Consider the following 20159-nt stretch of genomic DNA (forward strand, 5'->3'; position numbering starts at 1 on the left):
AAAACAATGTGACGTCAGGTGCGATGACACATTAATACACTTATTTGAACTTGTTTCCTTTAATTTACGGTGATGGACATGGGAATAAAAATACACGTTTAAAGCTAATATGTTGTATATTTACAAGAATCTTCAGTTTATTTCTGGAATTTTCCTGACATGTTGATAACATACTCAACTCAAATTACAAATACCTCAAGATCAAGTCACAAGAAATAATAATAAATAAACAAGGAAAATAATTAATTTAGTGTATATTTGGGAAAGGTCAACTTAGACACGGATCCAGTACATGCCGGAACGAATCCTGGCGTAATCAGGAAGTTGTTCGACTGGACCTACTGCTGCCACCGCCGGACACCTAGCGACAACAAACGTGATAAAACCACAGTTGCAAAAAAACCTTCCGAAAATCCATTTAGCCAAACAAACTTACCTGTCATACAAATATTTGTACATGACATCCCTGACGTTACGAGCAGAAATGCAGCTAATTCTATGAATCAACTCATGAGGGGGTAGGCGCCTTCCATAACACAACAGCTGACGTCCTTTCGTAAGATTTTCATTTTTAATTCACTCCTACAAAATGACGCTTTGCAAACCACTTACCGATATCCTCGCACACTGCAGTGGATGTATCCAATGGCAGCAAAGTATTGGCTGTCAACAAAGCCTTGGCGCGCTCCACTTCTCCGTCAGTCACGCTGTTGCACATCCTCATGAACTCTTCTTGAATATTAAAGACCATTTCATCAATACGCAGAGGCTCGGCGACGAAGTAGATGCCCCATAGACCTGTGTCCTAAAAGAAGATATGTTCTCTTTCATTTGGCAGATGTTGGAGAACATTTAGAGTACCTTGTAGCAGGTATTGAAGCTCTGGAAGGAGTGACACAAGTCTTCTTCAGCGCTAACTCTGGCTAAGTTGGTCGCGTTTTGTTTTGCTGAAGCTTGAGATCTAAAGCATTTTTTTTTGCACAATCACCAATCTTTCGACGAACTATTTACCTGTCCCATGCTCCCAATAGAGTTGAAGCAACCATAAGAGTCAAAGTATCAGGGTCTGACCAACCAGCTCCTTCAACTGCAAGAGCAATGTGGGCCAATGGCAGGGTGTCATCACGAACCCTGACTTCAGAACCAGTAAAGCGACATGGAGTCAATGTAGGGACTTCACCAGTGCAATTATTATCTAAAAAACCGAATATTAATCAGTAACATAAGATCAGTATCAAAACTACACCTACCCAATTTTCCTAAATTTAACTCAGCCAGTTTGACTAACTCCTCGTGGGAAACGCCACCAGCCCCAGCTACAACAATGCGACTGGCCTTATAATGATTGTCCAGGTAGTTTCTCAAATCAGAAGAATTAATTGATCGGATATTAGCAGTGGGACCTAGAGATTTGTAATAAAGGTATTAAACCTAAAATATGCAGGACATTTTAAAAATAAAAATACCTAAAATGGTATTGGCCAGTGGTGTGCCCTGATAGGCAATTGAATGCAAATGATCAAAAACAACTTCTTGCAAGTTAGACTCCACCTCTTGCATCTCACGTAATATCACTCCTCTTTCTCTCTCAATTTCAGATTCTCCCAATTTGGCATTTTGAACAATATCTGCCAAGATTTCAACTGCCTGTGTCCAATAAAACCAATACACAAACTCAATATATTAGAAGCTAACCTCAAAAATACCTTAGAAACATCTTTAGACAAACATTTGGAATAATATACAGTTTGTTCTCTGCTGGTGTAAGCATTCAATTGAGCTCCCAAATCTTCAATTTCAAGCTCAAGTTGGCTTTGCGTTCGTTTTCCAGTTCCCTATAAAATATTTTATAAATGCATATTTGAATGAGATATTTCAAATTTCAAGTTTGCAACAGACCTTAAACGCCATGTGTTCCATGAAGTGGGCCACTCCATTATTTTTGGCATTTTCATAACGACTTCCAGCATCAATCCAAATGCCTACTGTGGCAGTTTGTGAGCCCCAGTCTTCTGTGGCAACTCTAATACCTAAATACAGATGTGATTGTTAAAAAAAAAAATCCAAATGGGGAAATGTCCAAATTTTACCACTTTTCAGACTTTACAAGTACCAATATCTTGGGATATCTAAGAACAATTGCATTAAAAATAAGATTAAATCTACTGAACGCTATAAGCCTACATTCAACAGGATTTTTTTATTGATTTCAGCTCCCGAGACTTGAACAAGTTTTAAGTAGACATGCTGGGCAAGAGGCAAGTACTACCTTTAGATTCCACTCAAGCTATACTTACCATTATTTAATGTTGTAACTTTGGTAGGTGGAATGTTTAAGGAGACTTGTTTAGCCTCCGCAGCAGAGCTGGATGCTTTTCTTAGGGCCTGTAAAACAAATGAAATTTTGGACCTTACATGAAGGTTAAGGGTAATGTTACGTAATTTGGTGACTGGTAACGCAGCCCTAAAGCTGTAACATACGAATGATTATGATATTTTGAATCATCGCCATTGTAGGAAATAAGTAATATCGTGTATTTACCTTATTCAAGTTGCAATTTTTTGATAATTTGGCTGCGGACTGCGAAAATTTCAGAATGGACGCCATTTTTGCTTTACACTGAGATGACAATTGAGCGACGTTTAAGCAGGTTCTTAAGAGTTTTCAAAATTAATTGAGAATGCCAACAAAGGGATTTAGCAGTTTAAATTATACAATAAATTATTAAATTTAAGCCTCAAATATCCATTAAAATACAATTTTAGAAGTTATAGATGCGCACGTCATTTGGGCATTAGTATCACTATTTCTACTTCACTCAGCTTTGCAATACAGAGTTTTTGCTTTTTAAAAGTCCCTTAAGTGACCGATCTCTTAACATAACCTCAACTTGTCAATAACCGTCAAACCAGACCACGCCCTCTTATTTTCTTGTTTACATGTTTTATTTTTAATTTTGAGAATTTTTGTTTTTGATAATACAAAACTATTGTTGCTGATTTTCTATCTTAAATGTACAAAAAAGGCGACATGCCAGGTACCAGGTCACTAACGGGAACCCCCAGTGTGTATTCACACGTAACCACTAGAAGTAGTGCTAACTTAAGAAGTACCAGAAGTCTGAAATCTTTAAAAACCCCATGGTACCGAAAACCTCTGGTCCAAGATGCCTTTTTCCTTGATGTACAAAGGGCTTCAATGATTGCCGCGATATTTTCATTGGTAAATATGGTTTTGGCCATTCCCACGTTTCCAACATAACTTTACATCGTAACAAAAAAGCTGCTAGCAGCAGAAAAATTTTGAGCATGAACTTACAATTTACTATCTCTAAAATATTACCATTTTAACAATAAGTGTCCTGTTTAATTGCAGCTATTATCAATATTCACAATCATCAGTGCATGTTTTGACCTGTACTGCTATGCAATGGCTGCACCAGGCAGTACACATTATGGCTACTACATCATATCATATGAATTTGTTTATGTTGGTTCAAGACATGGTAAATATAAAGTCTATAACAATGATGGCCCCCCATATGACAGTAAGTTTTGTCATTCCCCTTCAACAAATGTTTAGTCATGCGGGTTCAATCCTTGTTAGAGATCTTTTATCACTAGGATTAACCATTTTATAAACTGATCCTGCCGTTGTTTTAGTTCGCAACACGCTAGTAATGTTTGCAGTATTCTCAATATTGTTGGCTATAGGAGTTTTTATTACAAGTATAATGCTAATTGTAGCTCTACGAAAGGTAATAAATTTACAAAATGTATGGGATTTCTCTACCTTAGTCGACTTCTAGGAATATGAAAAAAAGATGCTGCCTTGGATATATACCTTTGCAATCTTCACAATCTTCAGGTTTTTGGCTTACTTATTCTTCTCCATTGTAAATGACATGATTTTTGCCTACAATGTCCTGATGTGTCTTTCCTGGACTATATTTTTAATTTGTTCAGTGTATGGCTGGGTCCTGGTTTACTCTCTTTATGTGGAACTCACAGATCTTACCAAATTAGAGGACATAGCACATTTAAGGGTGAGACTGTCAATTCATTTATCTAACAAAAACTTATTTGAAAGAAACTAAACACCAATCAATGTGTACATATTAGCAGCAAATTTTATTCTACTTTGATTTTTGATTCTTTGTACTGTCATTCTTAGTCACCTACATATACAATTAGAGTTCAAATAAGCACTGTTTTCATATTAATGTCTCCATTGTATGTCTTACTCATTAGCCACTGGGAGACTACCATTTTGGTAAGCTCACATTCAAACCAGTCTATTCTATGCATAAAATTCGGCATACTTTAATGAATAACTCATTCTTAGATGGGCACCATGCAATCACTGAACGCCTCCACAGTCCCGTCTCTAGCGGGCTCCCGCCCTACAACCCCCCACAGCACAGTATCGACAATGCCAGTGTGACAACAGTGACCCCATCCACAACTGCTGCAGCAACTGGAGAAGGCCCCAGCCAATCCAGTTCATTTATTTCTCAACTTCCTAGCAGCATAAGCAAGTACACAATGTCCAGTTTAATGGGACCACAGAGCTTACAGGAATCTCAAGGAAATACTATGGAAACTGACATGTGTAAGTCTAGTTTACAATCACGATTTTAATGTCATGTTGCCTGTATGAATCTTTATATTATTATTTTTTTGTAAGTGTTTAGTTTAAGGATGACACAAAGACTGTGCCTTTTTATATTTAGTTGTATCCAAAGTGCCTATTATTCTATACATTAATTATGGCTCTTTAGAAACTATACACTTGTTGATTTGTTGTGATAGTTTTATGACTTGTCCGTCCATTTACCCAGATTGTATTATGGCATTTTATGCATATCTCTACTTAATAAAATTTGCTTTTGAGTATATTTTACTTTTTTAGGTGGTCTTGTAACTTTCAACCTGTACCTAACATTAAATTAGCCTAGACATCAAATGTGTGGCTGACCTGAGTACTAAATTTTAAGAAAAAAAACAACATTGTGAAGTCAGCATACTTTGTGTATAATTTATCTCCAAAACAGAATTTTCTCACATAAAAATGATGGCAGATTAGGCAAATGTAGCAGTACATTGGTCCAAGATGAGGAAGAATTGAACAATCACAAGAGATTCTTTGAAAATGGCAAAGATTATCATTCATAAAACAGCTATTGGTGACAATCAGGAATGTGAATGATCATAATATTGTCTTAGCAAATGCAGGTTTTTGTTCTTAAAATTATATAAATATTTACAAGTAGCAAGCAAAAAATATCACACTTACTGCTTTTTTACTTTACGTAAGTCAAATTACCCACCTTCCTCATATTCCAAAATTTCAAAAAAACCTCCTACTTTAACAGCCACGCCCCTATCAGAACGTATTTCACTAGGCATATTTGCAACTTCATTTGCCAGAGTTTCATGTTCTTGATCCACTGCAAATAGCTTTTCATTAGTAATATCCTCATCTCTCTCTCCAAGCAGTAGCTTTTTCCTATCAACCAATTGGGTAACTGCTAGTTCCGCCTTTTGCAGTAAGCTTCTTTGCTCAATTACTCTTTCATTGAGATCTTTGATAGTTTGCTCAGAAGTTTTGAGCACTGAGTATGAATTAGGATATGCGTTTTTGGTCACCAGATACTCTCCTGTGTGCACTACCGTCCCTGGTATATAGAGCCGTTTGCATATGGGGATTAAGGCGGAATGTTCGGGCTGTTTACTGAGTTCACCTACGTTTTTACGCGATTCTTCTAAAGATTTGATTCTGCTTTGAATCTCTTCAAAGAGACACTGGTTACTATGGATGTCTTTGTCTAGGAGAGTGAGGAACTCTATGCGCTTGCTAAGAATTTCATCTACTTTTCCGCTCATTTTTTAATTTAATTCTGAATTTTTATCTTATTTAAAATATAAATATAACCAATTTTTTGGTTTGTGAGGTTATGTTCGAATTTTCTATTTGACAGTTGGCAAACAAAGGACAAAACAGAAGGGATTTTCGAGAAGACGAATTTAGATCCCTGTGGACAGATTTTCAACCAATGCGAGTGGCTGGCTACCAATCAAAGTCGATCTGATTGGTCCAAAATCAGCTGATAAGAATCAATCCGTTCTATAAACGTTCCCGAAAACAACCTCGCCTGTTACCTTATTTAAACTGGCGCCGCCAAAAATATTTCAATATAGCCATTAACGGTTCTCGCTATATTCATGTATATTGCTTTTACTGGGGAAATTTAGTTTCCTTCTGGTACCTTGAAATTAATCGAAAGAAAACTACAATCCAGAAGAGAAGTTGCCCTAATATCGAATCTTGGATCATAAAATTTGATTAAAATTTTACTGAGGTATTTACGTAGTAATACACGTTTGTTTATTATTGTTTATTTATTGTTTTATTGTGTGTTAATGCTAATTATTACTGTAGGCACGAATACAAAGGGTCAAAACGAAATAAGGCGGTCAAAGAGATAACCTGAACTCCTATGTATATCTGTCAGTTAACTCCTCCTTCACATTATGAATCTGCAGACGATTATTTGGTATTAAGCTCTGGTAACGGTCAGATTTGGTTTAGCTTTTATTTCATAGCTTTTCCATTTGGTGATATATCGGATGAAATTTTGCCGTGGCGAAGATCTGCATGATCATGCACTTTGGGGATCAACCGCTTTTTATAGTCTTAAAGTGGCTCGTCATGCACGGTGAATGCATTAAAAAATAGATAAAAATTAATAGAAAAAAATCGAAAGAGAGTCCGTAAATACAGATGAGCGATGAGCAAAGATTCAGGTCCGTTTGTCAGTTTTGGGGGGCCGCTTCGTGGTGATATTTTGGACGATCAGGTTGAGACAGTCGAGGCTAGAAGTAGATGAGGGAGACTCGAACCCTGCAAAACAGCTTTCATAAGTCGATGGTATGTGTAGAATTAAAAACCCTAAAAACTAAAAAAAAAAACAGAAACAGTTTTGCGTATCGTCTCTGCAAATCGAATTATTTTTGCGTTTTTGCCGAAGGCGCTCGCGGAACGCAACAATGATGCAAAACACTTATAGGTCTTTAAAGAGGTGTGACGCACCGAACACCTTTTGGCCAGCCGAAGAATGAGCTAAATATACATATTTCGCAAATAAATGCAGTTTTGCTGGCAGTGAAATTCCCTTTAAAACGATGTGTCTCGCTCCTATACCTAAATCGTCATATTTCGCAGATAAATACAGGTTTGTTTATGGTCGCCACGCGTAGGAATTTTTGGGGTTTTTGCCGAAGGCGGCCGCAATGGCGGAAAAAAATTGAACACTTGCGCGGTTTCAAGGAAGCGTGACGCATCCGTCGATCTAAAAAAGACGATCGCGCTGCGATTGTCGACTTTTTCTTTACGTAGAGCAGCAGGAGGGGAACGTCATGACAGTTTTGCCGAAGAAAGCTCTGGAATGCCATGACAACCGCAAACAAACTATCAGTAACATGTGTCTCGTATCGAGGATCGGCTGGCCGCATCATAAGTGATGGTTGAGGTTGAGTCTCCGAATCCACTAAGAAAACCGAAATGGTAAAATATTGTTCATACTCCTTTAAAGTAGCTTCATTCCTGGTAATATCGAGCTGCACGCTCTACGAGCGAAAATATGTCTTTATCTCTAAAGAGCATTTATTTATTGGTCCACAAACGGAAATTTAAGACGTTCTCTTGCGCTACCAGAATAGATTTTATTGCAGCAACATTAAAGAATATATTAAACAACAAACATAAATTTCTGCTTTAATTGCCGCGCACTGTACGAATGTGCTAACGATATCGGCCTTTAGCTAACTGTCTTTTCGCGCCTTTCTTTTGGTCCACCGCATGAGTAAATTCCTCCCCGATTTTGATTTTAACACCGTCCGGTTTGTTTAGCAATAAAGTTCCCATGGAAATATGATTGATCGGCCCTAATGAGGAGGCTTACGCCGCCGGCAATAAGAGAGAGCACGTTTTGTGATCTTTCAAACATCTGGAACATAAATTCTGGAATAGTACATATCAGGGCGACGCGTTTTTCAACCGACGAGTAATCTTGAATGCCTCTGGAAGGCGATTATAGGCAGATCGTGAGTCTTTGGTAAACCCCCGGCTTAAGCGCTTTCCGCTTTTTGTTTTTAATGTGTCCCAACGGCTTCGCATGTAACGATGTTTTTCCTATTGATCTCGGCACATGTGAAGGAATTTGGGGGATATTTAACGTTTTCGAAGTGCTTTAGTCACATCGACGCGGGACCGATTCCGTGAGAGCGCTATAAAGAGAAAGGGCCCCGCACCGGTGCTTTATTAAGATCATCTGGGCCGAACCAATTTTTTTCTTTCTTACGGAGAAGTCGGCTTAGGGCCGGGATGAAAAAAAGTAAAACTTGCCATCAAATTATCCGTAAAAGGTCGCGTTTCTATTCCCGGAGTCATATTCCCATATGACCGAGGCGCGAGTGAGAGGGCCCATCTACTCGGGTCGCCTTATTTATTACCGTCAATTTTCTTTATTTCTTTCGTCTGGTGCAAAAGGCGGAATAAATGTCGCATATCCGAAAATAAACGATATCAAAACAGTGAAATCCCTGTTTTAACGGTTATAAATAACGGCGGTCCAACTTTGCATAAGTAATCCGCATGCTGAAGTTACGAGTTTACGATTACGTCTGTCAAAAATTCATCGATTACGCGGGTTTGATGAATGATGTGAGAGAGAAGCGCTCATCTCATTTTCAGCCGGAAGAGCCAGGCCGGTAATTGGGAAAGTGCATTTGCTGGCCCTTTCATGCACGAGCACTAATGTTTTTTCGATAATTCTGAGCATAGAAAATTTCGAGCGAAAGAACCCTTTTCCCCATCGGAAAGACAGGGAAATTCGGTATCAAATGAGATCAAGATGAGGAAAATTGATCGTTCGCAAAGCGCTTTTCTTCCTCAGCTTACACGCAAAAAGGCGCTCAATTAACTCCCCTTCCGAACCTAATAAAAACCGCACGGGGAGGAATCTCAGAAGAGCGCGGCATTCCTCGCAGATCCCCGCTGGGGCCTGTCCTGACAATGGTTATCATGACGAGATTTTAAGGGCCAGAATCATTGAGAGGGCCGCATACGCGAATGTCTCGGCCAAGGTAACAACTGCGAAATCCCTGCGGAATTAAACGAAATTCGCCGTAACGCGTCCTTCGCAAAAAATTCAAATACCATTGGTCAGACGCAGATGCAAGACAACAAGCATGGACATAAGTCTGGAAAGCATAACGGTCAAGATCAGTCCGGCAGTAAAATATCTCAGCTTGCATCTGGATTGAGATTTACATGTGACGCAACGAGAAGTACGGAAAATGCCAAGGGAATGAATTTCAACACTCACGAGTATTAACGGATTTATAGCGGATATAAATTCATTATGGTTCGTGTACCAGGTGGCGCATGGAGCGGGGCTCCAGCTTCATACGTTGAAACTTGTTTGAAATTTCCCTCCCCGTGCCACCCTGTATGGCAAGAGTCCCCGTATTCAAAATCGAGATATCAATCGCAGCCCAATGTCCTAAATTGGAAATAACTTACAATTAGCTTTACGGCACTTGACGAGCTGGTAAACACTGGGAAGACACTTCTTCAACCTTCGGAGGAAAAGGTACTTTAATTTTATTTTAGCTGTTTCGTGTTAAGGCTAAATGGCCGTCGACAGGTCACTTAAGACATCAAAAAGCGGAAAGCGACTCCCTGGTGATACTCCACTTTTCAAAGCCAAGTGGATGAGGAACGAAACGTCACAATACGGGGGCACCCCGATTTTTATTGCATCCGGCAGTACCGTGAATGGATATGGGCGTTTTTGAGTTGTGACAGGCCAGATCGGCTCGTATATATAACAAAGTTATGATTCATGTTCACGTTGCCTGAAGGCCCTGTTAATGGTCTGCTAACAGGGTGTTTGAGTTGGCTCATGGGTGCAAAGTGTTTAACAGGACGAACAAATTTATTTAACCGTTAATTTAGTTAAATAAAGTAATACGTAAACGTAATGTAGATTATGGAGGAGATGTGGAAGGGCTCAACCGCCGAGAAATTCCTCTTAATCCCCGAGTTTCTCGCGACCACTCAATTCCTCCTCCCCTCCTACTGTAAAATGTGCTTATTAGTCTGAAAGTCCCTTCGGCAATCGCCGAGGAATTGAGCGATCGAGAGGAGCTCAGCGATTGAGAGGAATTCCTTAGGGATTAACAAGAGAACTTTTAGAGTGTTCGATAAATTTTTCATGTTCACGTCCCTTACGTTTGAGCTAATTGCTAACTTTTGCGAATCATGTTGACGGTCGCTCTCTCGGAATTTTAGATGGTTCCTCAAAGTCAACTCCCAATGATCTCCGGCCAGCTCTAGGCCCTAGTAGGCCCCACTTAGCGGTGCCACATTTTAAAAAGTACTTTCGGTTGTTGAAAGATCCTCATGTTTTGAAAATAGAGTGTCACCGAGCCCTCGTAATTAATGGTGTTTATAGACTGGTTATCGTGAAATATTATGACGGATCTAGAAAACAAAACTTCTGCTCCCCGAAATCACATGGTGATTGCCGATATTTTCGGATTTTCATATTTTTAGATTTTATGTATTCTTCGAGCATAAAGATACTAAACATCAAACAACGAAGAAACGTACAGACACGGACTTGGGCGAATTGGTCCAGGAGCGGACTAGGCCGGAGCGGCCCGAGCGCTTGGCTAGAACGGGTCAGACCAGGGGCGGAGTAGGTCGGGTTTAACCCGAGGAAAAAGTGTCTGCTGCCGTAGTGCTTACCGTTGTGCGGCGAGTATTTGGGCTCGCTCAGCTGCTGGAGCCTCTCACATAGGTATTGATTGGCGGAGGTTTCCTGGAAAAGTAACACAAAATTCAAAAAAATCAACGTAAAATAAATTATTCGGTGTTGATTTATGAAATAATTAACGCGCTCGAGGAAATTGCCTGGTTAACACGAGTCTTCCCCGATGATGACAGCAGGCGTTAACGCCGGCCAATGAATATCCCGGAAAAGTAGTAAATCACGTAAATGACAAATTAGGACATAAATAATGTATTATTGCATTGGATGATGCAACAACAACGTTTAATAAGTTATTTATTGTGAGCCGGTACTATTTTCATCCCTGTTTTTTTTCATCCTCTGGCACTTCGTAGATAACTCTTTCACCAACTGAATTTTTTGCGTATAATCGAATGAAATGCTCATAAGATGTGCGTCTACGTAGACCAGACGCTAATAGCTATGATGTGGAAATGATATGAGGGGCAATAACCGGATATTTAAGGCGTAGAAGCAAGATGGAACAGCGGCAGCGAGACGAGAACGCTAATAGACAATACAGAAATTGAGCATTGGAGGATGTTAAAAGGGAGAGGAGAGGAGGCTCTAAAGTGAATAGACGCGTTAGCAACTAAGAACCAGCCCGCAGCTGAACGGAAACAACAAAAATGATCTCTGTTGCGTGTCGCAATGTTCGGATCTAAATATCTGAGAAACTCGTAGAGATAAATTAATAAAAATCACTCTTTTGGAATCAGGGAAAATGGATATTACAGGAGGCGATGGTACTTTGTAGAATAATAAAAAATGCTAATAGATCCACAGGTAAAAGTGCACCATTTTCGATACACAGGGTGTCAAAGTTTTACATTTTTCTCATACTTCGCATTTTTCCCACATATTTTTCGCGTTAACATTTTCAAATTACGTAAAACAAATTGCTACAACCCACTCTACAACAAAATATCAAAATCCTCAGTAGCCGCATACAGAGCGTTCTGTCTGTTTAGATCATGCGCTACTTTATGCTTCCGATCTTCTTTTTGGAGGACCCTCTAAGAATTCTAATACCACCAAAATTCCTTTTTGAATTCGATCAAAAGTTGAGTCATCAGGTTTGCAAGTCTCATCTGGTCGAACCAACGGCAGATTCGGACAATTTGCAGAAAAATACGGAACTGCGAAGATTATCGTCGACCCATCACGTCGCTTTGGGCGAATGCAGGGAGTCATCTTGTACAGTAAAAACTTGCCCTTACACGTTAAAATCTCCACCGTCGAAAGGAACGTATTGGCGTTGGGCAAGGCAACGTTGCCAGATTTCGTAAAAAACCTTGGGGTTTCTTGTGCGATTGCAAATGTGCAAACCTGCACCTGCCACCTTATTGCAAGCAGTCCAAATTTGGAACAATAGCTTTATAGTCGTCGTTATTTATTCCAGATCCTGAGTCCAGATTCCACCCCTCGTGCGAGGGTGATATAGGTGCTCTTTGTTGTCGTCTAAGAACGCTCTCTGGCTGCGGCTACGAAGCCTCAAGTAACAATATGCATTATTCTTGAAGCGAACAAACGGTGAGTAGTAAATAAGTGCAACATCATTTTGGCAGTAATCCAACGGGCATCCTGGATTAATCCAAAGTCGCAAAACCCACCGGCGGCTTCTTAAATTAAATTCCGAATCTCTAGATTTATATGCGTATTAATAGCCGAGAAATTTATGTCGACTTGCCCACTATTTCTTGTATCCCTCGTTTTAGTCCCGTGTTATTACCTTCGTTTCTTTCGTTTTTTGGCTTTTACGTCGCGTGTACACGCTGTAGGTATATGTTCTGCATCCCGCTTTGATAAATCGACCCCCTGTCGCTCTTTTTTGATCGCTCGGACAAATGAGCTTTTATTCCTGGATGCTCCAGACCCCCCAATAAACTTAATTATCTCCCTGCTTGAAGACGACCGTGTGGTTTGCCCACGGTGGCAGGGAATGCGAGACTTACGGGGGCCCCATGTCTTTATGGTTCAAATCACGTAACTTTTTATCCACGTCACAGGCTTCGGATCAGCAGTGGTGCCGCATCTTTTCAAAATTCATATGCAGGAGGGACGCCGCGAGCTCCGACACCGAGTGTTCAAGAAATTGGGCAAATTACACCAACAATAATAATAAGAACGCCGATAATAAATAACCAAGAGCACTATTCAAGTTTTCGAAAGAAGGAATTTTTACTGTCAGATATGAAACGAAAACGTCAAGGAGTGAGCGGCCGCCATGGAAAAAAGTAGGGTTATGTTTAGTAATTCAAATGTATCTCTGTTCTTGTTTAGCGCATTAAATTTATGTAACTTGTCATTTACATAAGGCGCTTTCAATGGTTATGTTTTGTGACGTAATAAAAGGTTACGTCATGTTGTTAAATTACTATAGAATCAAATGATAAGGGTGTACGGCAACGGAGCAAAGCCGGAGCCACAATCTCGCGTTCCGATTTCATAACCCAACCCCAGGGATTCCAGTTTCCAGAACAGTTTTCCGACTTCTTCTGAAATTGCCTTCAACTTTCATTTCCGCCTCCTGCGGGGAATACGCAGAGACGATTTCAAGTTCTGAGAAATAAATAACGGAATCAGTGCCGAGAGATGACTGTGCCGTTGGAAAAAACGTTAAAGTTCTGGAATAAAAATCATTGTTGAATCGGAAGGTTTTGCGGCACACTTGTAAAGAAACTGAGCTTAATGGCCGAAACGAACAGAGCTGGAACTTCGATCGGTGTCATTAAAATGCTCTTTCCGAATTTATGTCCGCGATATCTTCAGATCGATTGGCAGTTTGAGAGAAGCGTTTCTCACTTATGGCCAAAATTGAACGCGCCATCGACCTCATCTAATCAATAATGAAAATTGGGGTCATCTATTGTCCGGTCACGCCGTTTGTGCATTGACCCTATCAACGGAAACTGAAGCACTCAACTTTATTTCCCTGGATAGTTCGAATCCTTAATTGAAATTTAGAGGCAACTTCGCTCATCTTCGGCGTGTGTAAGTGTAGGATGCGCCTTCATTGAGCTCTTCGCGTTCCCGTAAATTGATGGTGCCACTGAGTCCTGGATGAGAATCAGAATAGTTGAGGTGCGGCCCACCTGTCGAAATCTAAGTGAATTTTTTTTACCGTTCGCGGAAGAAATCGGCAACTTTAGTATGGTAGTTCCGCCGATACCCGTCTCCATACTCTAGTATGGGTACTCCCCGACCATCTGTGTTAGAATCATTTCATGAATTTTTTATAAGTTCTTCAGACTCTAATGAAGTATTGGATCTGGTAGGTACCACTAATTTAATCACTTCAATATAAAACCGCATGGCATGTACCATTAGCCACCACCATCGAAATAGATGAAATCCCTACTCCATGAAATTGCTTGACAACTTCCTTTTTTACGTTTAACACGATGGAACCTTCACATATTCAGACACTGCCCGAAACTGGTACCTACCTGTCCCTCACTCCCAGCCAGTAATTGCGGCAATTAATTTCAAAACCAATTTTAACCCCAAATTCAATAGGATCAATTGAACAAACTTACCATCCTTATACCTGTAACTGAATTTATTTCTAATCGCTTACCAAGTATTCGCTACGAGGATTACTAACGCCACTGTGCCTGTCCGAGACGTTCTTGGACCCCTGCAGGATCTCCTCCAGGTACTCTATGTATTCTATCGCACTCCTGAGGATCTCTACTTTGGGTAGTCTTTGGCTTGGGTTGTTGCAGGTGCGCCGCTTCAAGACCTCAAAAGCCTCATTAACCTTTTCAAGGATTGGCTCATTAGGTTAAATTCGGCTCGTTATTCGCATTCCGGCCAAGCAGTGTTCAAGTATAAGAACCACAAGTTGAATTGACCTTAAGCAAGAATTGTCCACGTTATTGTCGGTTTAAGGGTCACCCTTAACTATACTTAAACATTGCATGGTGCAAACGGCCATTAGCGTTTTAATGACGTACTTTACGTAGTCTTCGTCTTTCGCGTAAAGTGGCGGCTTTCCGCCTGTCGATGGCCACAGACTTCTTCTTGCAAGCTTTGCAAGCCCAGGCCAAGCATTTCCGAGGGCCGTTCAAGCTACAGCCTGAAATTGAATGGAAGTTAAAGTTAAGGCGTGGAGAGACACGTGACTTGTGGTACCGTACCGGAAGGAAGCGAATTGGAGATCGAGCGGGCAATTGGTCCGAATGCAGCCTTTGCCGCACGGGAAAAGGAGGCATTTACAGTGCTAGTGCTAGAATGTGCGTTTTATCGACACTCATACTAGCGAATGATGTTTAATGACCGGAGGACTTTTTGTACTTAAATTCGCGTCAAAAATATTGCTTCACGGGGGGCGAAATGGGATATTTCATCAGGGGTTCGGAAAATTCCATTTTGCCGCGCGCACTTCTCGTTATGACGACAAGCCGAACTCGGGAAGTTATACGGGCGCGGGAAAATCCTTTTAGGGCCTTGCAATGATACTCTTCATTATTAGACCTGAATTTCATTAGCAGTCAGGAAAATTTAATTTATTCCTGCGCGGTGTATTTCCCCGGGTCCTTGCGGGCTAAGTGTGTTTTCAGGGGCACGGTTAACTAACTGGGAAATACTCCTTTGCCCTGTCGTATAATGAAAGCATTATTAATGTATAATTTGCAGGCAAAAAGGGAGGAGGCCCAAATTGATCGCCTTATAATTTCGTTGCGGCACTAATGGCAGCAAATACTCTGATATCGTCAATCGAAAAACGTCGGGTTATGCGACGTCGAAAGGGCTATAACTTCACCGGTGACCGAAACGTACGACTTTCCGTGCGCAAACATGAGCACGAAACCACTTTCGTCACGAGCGGCCCGGAAGTTATCGCGATAATTGAACTAGTGAAAATTAACGCGATGGCTGAACCAGTGCAGATTGGCGCGCTAATTGAAATTACCCCGACAATTGCACTGGTGCAAATTATCGCCATAACGGCACTAGTGCACGGTGTCGGCACCGTCACGAAAATTACCTACCTGCGTTTTGTGGTTCTAAAACGTGATTCAGTTCCTTTTCGTCGTCGCTATCAATCGAGCTTTCGGCACTTACGTACCCGGTGTCACTTGTGAAACACCTGAGGGGTACATGTATCAATTCCCGTGCAAACCACTTTAAATAGTTGTTGGCTCACCCGGTAAGTTTTTTGTCCTCGTCTGCTGGTGCGCTGCCTTCACTATCACTAAAGTTCTTACTATACTGCACTACACCTTGACTTCTACATCTGCCGCTTCTCTGCTCACCCGCGTACTCAAACTCTCTCTTGAAAGTGTTGCATTTTTCATAAAAGTTCTGAAAATACTCGTTCATGTTCACCAAGGATCTCGGGAACTGATAGAATGAGCTTGCGCCCCGGCTAGGAACTGATACTTGGATGATACGTAAATCTTAATTAGACGGAGACCGGTGACACGTTCCCGTTTCTATCCTTGTCTATTTCGAATTTGGGACGTCTTTAATCGGGCGATGGGCGGGGTATATTTAGCACTATGAAAGCTTTAGGAAGTCGACTTAAGTGTATTTGCTTGTCCTGGGGGGTTAAAACGTTTAAGAGGGGAGTCCGTTTAAGGTCCATTTTCGAAGCGCCGGTTAGATTTATTACCCCAGGCATGATATTTGCGATCGCTGATTAATGCCCGTGGGTAAGCCGTCTTGGCTGCGCAACAAATTTAAATCTAAACCAATTATAGTTGCGGTAGCTCAGCCGGAGTGTCAATTCCGGGTTATTTATGGGAATTATGAAATTTACCATCTAGAAAGCATTAACATCTGCGAATAAATTATTGGTAAGATGGATGTGGGAGTAAGTAGGTGGAGTTAAAAGCCCGTTTAAATCTTCGGGATTGAGTGTCCGCTTTCGGGGCACGGGATAATGTTATTCGGCAGTAGGTGTAATAAACTTCTCGTCTTATTGGGCGGGCACGTTATGAATAGACTTGGGAGAAAAGTCTTGGGCTCGAGCGCGAACTTTAAGGCGTTCGATAGTTCGGAGATGTGCCGGGAAACCGAGCTTCGCGGCTTCTAGAACGGGAAGAAGCCGAAGAAACTTCGTTCCACCGACAGTTCTGTGACGGTCAGCTTCGCCTCCTCGTGGCAGATCTTCGCTCTCGTCCGCGAGACCTGCAAGTTTCATGGGGCGCCCATTGTTCGAACCTGGAGCGCAGGTACCTCAGCGGCCCTAAGAGCAACCGCATTAGAACTACAATTCGAATTAAAGGCCCAGATGAGCTTTGCGCGCCTGCACTGGGCGTGCGGCGCTCCCCCGATACACGGTGAGCAACTCTAAAGTTTGTATATTTTCGCTTTGTTTTCGGTAATTTTGTTTGTTATCGCAATTAATACAAAAAAATGTAATAAATTATCTGTTCCGTTGACGGCCGATGTAATTTTCGTCGCAAAAAAACTGAAAATTTCCTGAAATTTTCGGTTCCGGGTTGCCTCAATACTCGGACACTGTATAAAACATTTTTTTCTGCCATGGAATTTCATTGGAACGCCGTTTCGATGGACTCGGGCGGTGATGAAAAAAAAATCATTTCAGTTAAATTTGAATCATCGCACTAGTAATAGGCCTAATGGCCCGCGAAGGGAGTACCAGTTTCGGTAAGCGACAACTCGTGATTTTTCATAAGGCCGATGGAAAACCTCACAGGAAAACTGCCCAGTTATGCGGCGCGAGCAAGGGTACAGCGGCGGACATCATCGGACGATTTAAACACCGAGTCCGCACCCCAAAAGGGCCAACCGAAGAAGTTGCGCGGGCGCGGCAAGAGAACCGTCCTTCGAAAAATCGAAAATAATCATACTGAGCGCACCAAAATCAGCCGATGGACCCTTCAGAGCCGCTGGGAAGCAGGTTCACGCTCAGACGATACGCGGAGCACTAGAGGAAAATGGATGCAATGGAAGAGTTGCTGGGAAGGAACCGTTTATTAGCGAAGTCGACCGAAGAAGAACATTAATTTAAGCAAAAGGTTCGCTTTGAAGCATGGTACTTCGTGGAATGACGTCATTTTCCGTGATGGAAGTGAGTACCGCATTTTCGGGTCCGATGGTCGAGGAATATTAAACCTACAGTTAATCGTGGAAATCGAAGCGTTCTTGCACGGGAGGGGGAGGGTATCTCCACGTTTGGAGTTGGTGAACTCGTTTTTCTAGATCCTATAATGGATAAACATTTTTATTTACGTCGAAGTGCCGAGAAAATGGAAATTTCGGATACGGTAAAAATCTCTCACAACGAACTTCAAGGGACCGACGATTGTGTTCCTTATGGCCGATATATTGTAGCCGCGATGAACAATTTACGAACTGAGCATCTGGATTTGTTGCAAAAATCACATTTAATGGATAATATATGAATAGGACCATTGATCGGGACATTATTCGCCCCCCGATGCTTCAACCGCTTTCAAAGAGCCTCATCCAAATCGACATGAGCAGCATTCCTCGTTTTCTTAATTTTCTCGCATTTGTCAAACCAATTCCCGATTTGTCAAAAAGCCCGCAATGGTTGAACGGCAAAGTCTTTAATTCACTTGTTAAATTCACACATTTTCGCCCGCCTCGGTGCGGCAAATAACGGCGATTCCTTCTTTATTAGTGAACGGCTGATGCGGCACATTGTCACAACGAAGGAAGGCAAGATTAAGTTAACTTTGCTAAGTTTACTGGAACGACAATTTCTACTTTGTTTACATGTTTTTAAGCATTAAAAACGTTCGTTAGAGTCGATAAAATAGACCAATTCTCGACCAGTACCAAGCATAGTCCATCATAATCGGTAGCAAGGTACTCGCCGCCCCAAAAAAATGCGTTCATTACAGCCGGTCTGTCCAATTGTTGATGGTTCCTAATGTGTAGCTGACATCAACGTTAAATAACATTTCACTGAACCAGGAACTTTGTCCATTGTAACGAATTGTTCATTATAACCGGCGTCGTTATGAACGATTTCTGCTGTAGGCACTTTCAAATTCTACCAAGATCATGATCCCAAGCACAAATCACGTTTAGTACTTCACAATTGCCCTAAAGTATTACAACCACCACCGCGATCACCTGACCTGAATCCCATTGAACATCTATGAGTCGAATTAGACCGGCAAACGATGAGGAAAACTGACGTATTCCCAAAAGAAATGTTAAAACAACGATTAAACCACGAACGGGAACCATTTTCGAGCAGATTATTTGAAGAAATTATCTGCTACACGGCTCCGGCGAAATATCGACTAAGAAAGTCAGTGGCGTCCGCACGTCGAAGTTGCTCCGCTGTACACGGGGGTCCCGCACAAATTCGCCAAAAGTTGAGGGAAATATCAGAACCCCGTGTACGTTGTGACGTTTTCGCCTTCTTTGAGGAATTCCGAACGTACAGCATGTGACGTGTCCACGACTAAAATCAGCAGTTTTCGGAAAAAAAATTCAAAAACAGTTATAAATCGAGTATCGAAAAGGGCAATTTGGAAACAAAAATCGTGTTTGTTCCCGAATGAGGACCAAGTTGCAGCTGACCATCTTACTACACAATTTGACCGGGGCTAACGCCATCGAGGGTAAACGCCGGTTCCCATGGAAACGCAAGTTAGCTGCCTTTATGGGAACCGCTGCTTTGAATCGAACCTGCGAATTCAATACGAAATGTGACGCACTTGCCTGAGAATGCATCTCAACGGTTAAACTATTACTACTTAAAAAAAAAACTGCTCTAATCTAGTGCATTAAATGTCCGAACAGTGCCCCGCTGACCTGGCCCGAACCCGAGCTAACCCGACAGCGGGCAATTCAAATTCCTCAAGAACTTTTTCCAACATTTGAGGAGATTTACGTCCGGCTTCTTGAGTAATTCTATTCTTTAGCTCTTCTATATTGTCGAGTTTATTTAAATGCGCCCCGTGTTTCGGACGACCCCGTAAAAAAAGTCCACAGGGGTGAGGTCGGGCGAGCTAGCAGGCCACGCCAACAGCCATAGTATTTCGACAATTATTGATTTAGACTTGGGTCACGTTACACGAAATGCATTCGGAACTCCTTGGACAAATCAAAAACGCTACAATGTACGGGGGGTTTCGCAGGGAAAAAAATGAAAATTTATCTGCTACATGGACGACCCCGTATTATACGTCAAGAAATGCGGCACGAAGGACGGACATTTGAGGTGTCCCGAAATTCTCACGAAATATTTTTCTTTGGATTCTGAACGAATTTGTGCGGGACTTTCGTTCCGCTGTGAGCGGAGTGGCTCCAACGTTGGAGCTCAAAAACTGGGCGACCCTGCGC

The 20159-nt window shown here is 41.5% G+C and overlaps 3 protein-coding genes across 3 annotated transcripts; 1 reads left to right on the forward strand and 2 right to left on the reverse strand.

Moving 5' to 3' along the window:
- Positions 1-108: 108 nt before the first annotated feature.
- On the reverse strand, positions 109-2746 carry UQCR-C1 (Ubiquinol-cytochrome c reductase core protein 1). Its single transcript, XM_066288681.1, has 11 exons — positions 2543-2746; positions 2298-2385; positions 1900-2030; positions 1707-1835; positions 1467-1647; positions 1251-1403; positions 1012-1195; positions 862-961; positions 613-805; positions 437-551; positions 109-361 (listed from the first exon to the last, which is right to left on the reverse strand). Exons 1-11 carry the CDS (start codon positions 2606-2608, stop codon positions 274-276), a joined length of 1428 nt encoding a protein of 475 aa, XP_066144778.1. The 5' UTR covers positions 2609-2746; the 3' UTR covers positions 109-273.
- A 96-nt stretch (positions 2747-2842) lies between these two features.
- pasi2 (Protein) lies at positions 2843-4484 on the forward strand. The gene is made up of 5 exons (XM_066288685.1): positions 2843-3223; positions 3377-3506; positions 3664-3758; positions 3810-4046; positions 4346-4484. Exons 1-5 carry the CDS (start codon positions 3014-3016, stop codon positions 4442-4444), a joined length of 771 nt encoding a protein of 256 aa, XP_066144782.1. The 5' UTR covers positions 2843-3013; the 3' UTR covers positions 4445-4484.
- Positions 4485-6402: 1918 nt separating this feature from the next.
- On the reverse strand, positions 6403-16254 carry nau (nautilus). Its single transcript, XM_066288812.1, has 6 exons — positions 16012-16254; positions 15857-15954; positions 14819-14940; positions 14440-14622; positions 10817-10889; positions 6403-6904 (listed from the first exon to the last, which is right to left on the reverse strand). Exons 1-6 carry the CDS (start codon positions 16185-16187, stop codon positions 6804-6806), a joined length of 753 nt encoding a protein of 250 aa, XP_066144909.1. The 5' UTR covers positions 16188-16254; the 3' UTR covers positions 6403-6803.
- Positions 16255-20159: the final 3905 nt, after the last annotated feature.

Source organism: Euwallacea fornicatus, chromosome 12 (assembly GCF_040115645.1).
Source record: "Euwallacea fornicatus isolate EFF26 chromosome 12, ASM4011564v1, whole genome shotgun sequence".
Lineage (NCBI taxonomy): Eukaryota > Metazoa > Arthropoda > Insecta > Coleoptera > Curculionidae > Euwallacea > Euwallacea fornicatus.

Coding starts and splice junctions, on each gene's coding strand:
- nau (XM_066288812.1), bottom strand. CDS start 16,187: ATGAACGAGTATTTTCAGAACTTTTATGAAAAATGCAACACTTTCAAG. Junction 15,955..16,011: donor GAGGACAAAAAACTTACCGG/GTGAGCCAACAA, acceptor TGTACCCCTCAG/GTGTTTCACAAGTGACACCG. Junction 14,623..14,818: donor AAAGACGAAGACTACGTAAA/GTACGTCATTAA, acceptor ATCCTTGAAAAG/GTTAATGAGGCTTTTGAGGT.
- UQCR-C1 (XM_066288681.1), bottom strand. CDS start 2,608: ATGGCGTCCATTCTGAAATTTTCGCAGTCCGCAGCCAAATTATCAAAA. Junction 1,196..1,250: donor GTTAAATTTAGGAAAATTGG/GTAGGTGTAGTT, acceptor TCGGTTTTTTAG/ATAATAATTGCACTGGTGAA. Junction 806..861: donor GCTTCAATACCTGCTACAAG/GTACTCTAAATG, acceptor ATCTTCTTTTAG/GACACAGGTCTATGGGGCAT.
- pasi2 (XM_066288685.1), top strand. CDS start 3,014: ATGTACAAAAAAGGCGACATGCCAGGTACCAGGTCACTAACGGGAACC. Junction 3,759..3,809: donor TAATTGTAGCTCTACGAAAG/GTAATAAATTTA, acceptor GTCGACTTCTAG/GAATATGAAAAAAAGATGCT. Junction 4,047..4,345: donor AGGACATAGCACATTTAAGG/GTGAGACTGTCA, acceptor ACTCATTCTTAG/ATGGGCACCATGCAATCACT.